This window comes from Microtus ochrogaster, chromosome 16 (assembly GCF_000317375.1).
Source record: "Microtus ochrogaster isolate Prairie Vole_2 chromosome 16, MicOch1.0, whole genome shotgun sequence".
NCBI classification, from domain to species: domain Eukaryota; kingdom Metazoa; phylum Chordata; class Mammalia; order Rodentia; family Cricetidae; genus Microtus; species Microtus ochrogaster.
This window is the reverse complement of record NC_022018.1, coordinates 57,106,982-57,109,280: the sequence shown is the minus strand read 5'-3', so window position 1 is coordinate 57,109,280 and position 2,299 is coordinate 57,106,982. Positions and strand designations below refer to the sequence as shown.

The 2,299-nt window shown below is 52.9% G+C and overlaps 1 protein-coding gene across 1 annotated transcript; it reads left to right on the top strand.

Moving 5' to 3' along the window:
• The first annotated feature begins 764 nt into the window (after positions 1 to 764).
• Positions 765 to 1,647, top strand: Tifab (TIFA inhibitor). Its single transcript, XM_005355334.2, has 2 exons — positions 765 to 813; positions 1,065 to 1,647. The coding sequence occupies exon 2, from the start codon at positions 1,075 to 1,077 to the stop codon at positions 1,645 to 1,647; it is 573 nt and encodes a 190-aa protein (XP_005355391.1). The 5' UTR covers positions 765 to 813; positions 1,065 to 1,074.
• The last annotated feature ends 652 nt before the right edge of the window (positions 1,648 to 2,299 follow it).

Below are 2,299 nucleotides of genomic sequence, written 5' to 3'. Positions count from 1 at the left end.
GATACAGACGTGTGTGAGGGAGTAGGGGTTGGTGAGTGCCCTTGTGGTTGATGTTAGAGGACACAGACAAGGTCACCTTCTCTAGAGAAGAAAGTATTTGCACTGGTTCTTGAGAGATGAGCAATGTTTTCACACACAATCTAGGATGGTACAAACATTCTTTACTGCAGACCAAAGCCAGGCACCAGAGAAGGTATATAATTGCTATTGAGCCCCACTCAGCCCTTGGTTCCTGCTGAAATTAGTGGCGAATCTGGAGTTATGTGAGGTGTGTAGATGTGACAGTCTGTCCTTAAAAACCAGGCAGGAACAAAGCCAAACATAGGATGGTCCTTCCCACGTGTGCCCATCAGACACTGAAGGACGAGTTCCTGGAGGTGGAGTTTTGGGACCTTATGTGCATTTCCCGGAGGCCCTGAGGGGTCTCCGGTGAGCCAGCTTCCCTCTGCCCAGTCTCCACCAGGATCTGCCTTCTGCCCGGATGTTCAGGAGACATGGTGGCTGGCCTGTTGGAAGCACCAAGAAGGTGCTTGCTATGTTCAGGACCCCTTTCTGTTGCTCTGTACCTCCATATCTGGAAGCACTATATCTTCCCCCTCAAGAGGGGTGCCCCCAAGAGTGAAGGCCTGTCTCCTTCTGCTTCACCACAGCACCCAGGCTGACACCTGGCTCAAAGAAGGGCTCTGTGAGGCTTTGTTTGTTCGTGCCTGCCAGATACAAGGAAGCCTCGCGCGTCTGCTTTCCTGTTCCTCTAACGCAGAGACAAACTGTCTCTGGTGACCTGCAGACTCTCAGACTCCAACCTGTAAGCTGGTAAGGTTTATCCCATGCCTGGAAGGATAGGCATGCCTTTATTACAAAATAGTAAAACCCAGGGAGGATGGGCAATGTGTCCTGTCCTGCTGTGAAGAAACGGAGTTCCAACACTAATGTCAACCTCCACTCCATCCTTGCTTGGGCAGAATAACTGTATCCATTTAGCCATGGTCCTCATCTGCAAGACGTGGCCCCAGGACCCCCAAGGTGACACAGAGGTGTGTGTGTCTTTGTCACATTCTCCCCAGGATCTCATCCATGGAGAGGACCCTCACCGTCCTGCAAGTGAGCCTGTACCACTCCACGCCGGGCCAGGTTGCCTTTGCCAAAGTCCCACTACAGCTACAGCACGATACCAGTCGGCTGCTGGTGGGACGAGGGAAGGACACCCACATCCAACTGCAGCTGCCCCAGCTGTCTCGACACCATCTGTCCTTGGAGCCCTACCTGGAGAAAGGCAGCACTCTGCTGGCCTTCTGCCTCAAGGTACTGTCCCGGAAGAGCTGTGTGTGGGTCAACGGGCTGCTGCTGAGGTACCTGGAGCAGGTGCCCCTCAGCGCTGTCAACAGAATCTCTTTCTCCGGCATCCAGATGGTAGTCCGCAGAGAGGGGGGTGACTCCCTTGATGCCTTTGTCTGCTACTTCCGAGTCAGCTCCTCACCCTTGATTTACAGACCCCAGGCCCAGGAGACTGACGAAGGGGAAAACGTAAAGGAAGAGACTCCTCCTGTTCGGAGGGAGGCAACTTATGGTCTCTTGGGGTCTCCCCATGGCTCCTCCTGGACTCAGACAGCAGTTTCCAGCCAAGCCCCAGAGGAGCAACAGAAATAAAACTGCAGAGGGAGCCCCCAGACACAGCACCCTGCCAGCCCTGCTGGCTGAGAGCAAGCCTTGCTAAAACGGGGTTTGAAATATTTGAGCTATGGCACACGAGATTGACACACGAAGCTGACATGCAAGGCCTGCTGGTCACCCCTTCATAGCGAACTGATTCTGTAAACTTTGAGCAGCCCATGGGTGGAGAAGTGCCCTTCATGGCTCTGGGTAATGGGAACTTCATATACTTTAAGAGGCCCTAAGGGGTTCTGGGAGTCTCTCCCAACACCCCCACCCATACACACACCATTTCCTCCCCTGTCTGTCTGCAGTTACTTTATGTTGCTCATTTTACTTGCTGCTGAAGAACAGAAGCATAGGGTCGCAACAGGAATGCAAGGACACGTAGAGAGATGACATTTGGGGTAGCTCGGGGTTGCCTTCAGCTTTCAAATACCCACAGGCACTCGGGGCTTAGGAAAGCCTGTATTTAATAAACTGAAAGTATTTCATTAAGCTGGCATACTCAGTAGGATTCCCTGAGCCCCAGATGGGCCACATGTACGCCATGTTGTTGTGTGGAGCTGTGGGGGGAGGGACCTGGAAGAGGTGTGAGAGGAAATTGGGAAGGTAGGTAGGAGTTTCTGGGAAAGCTGTAAGCAGTGCT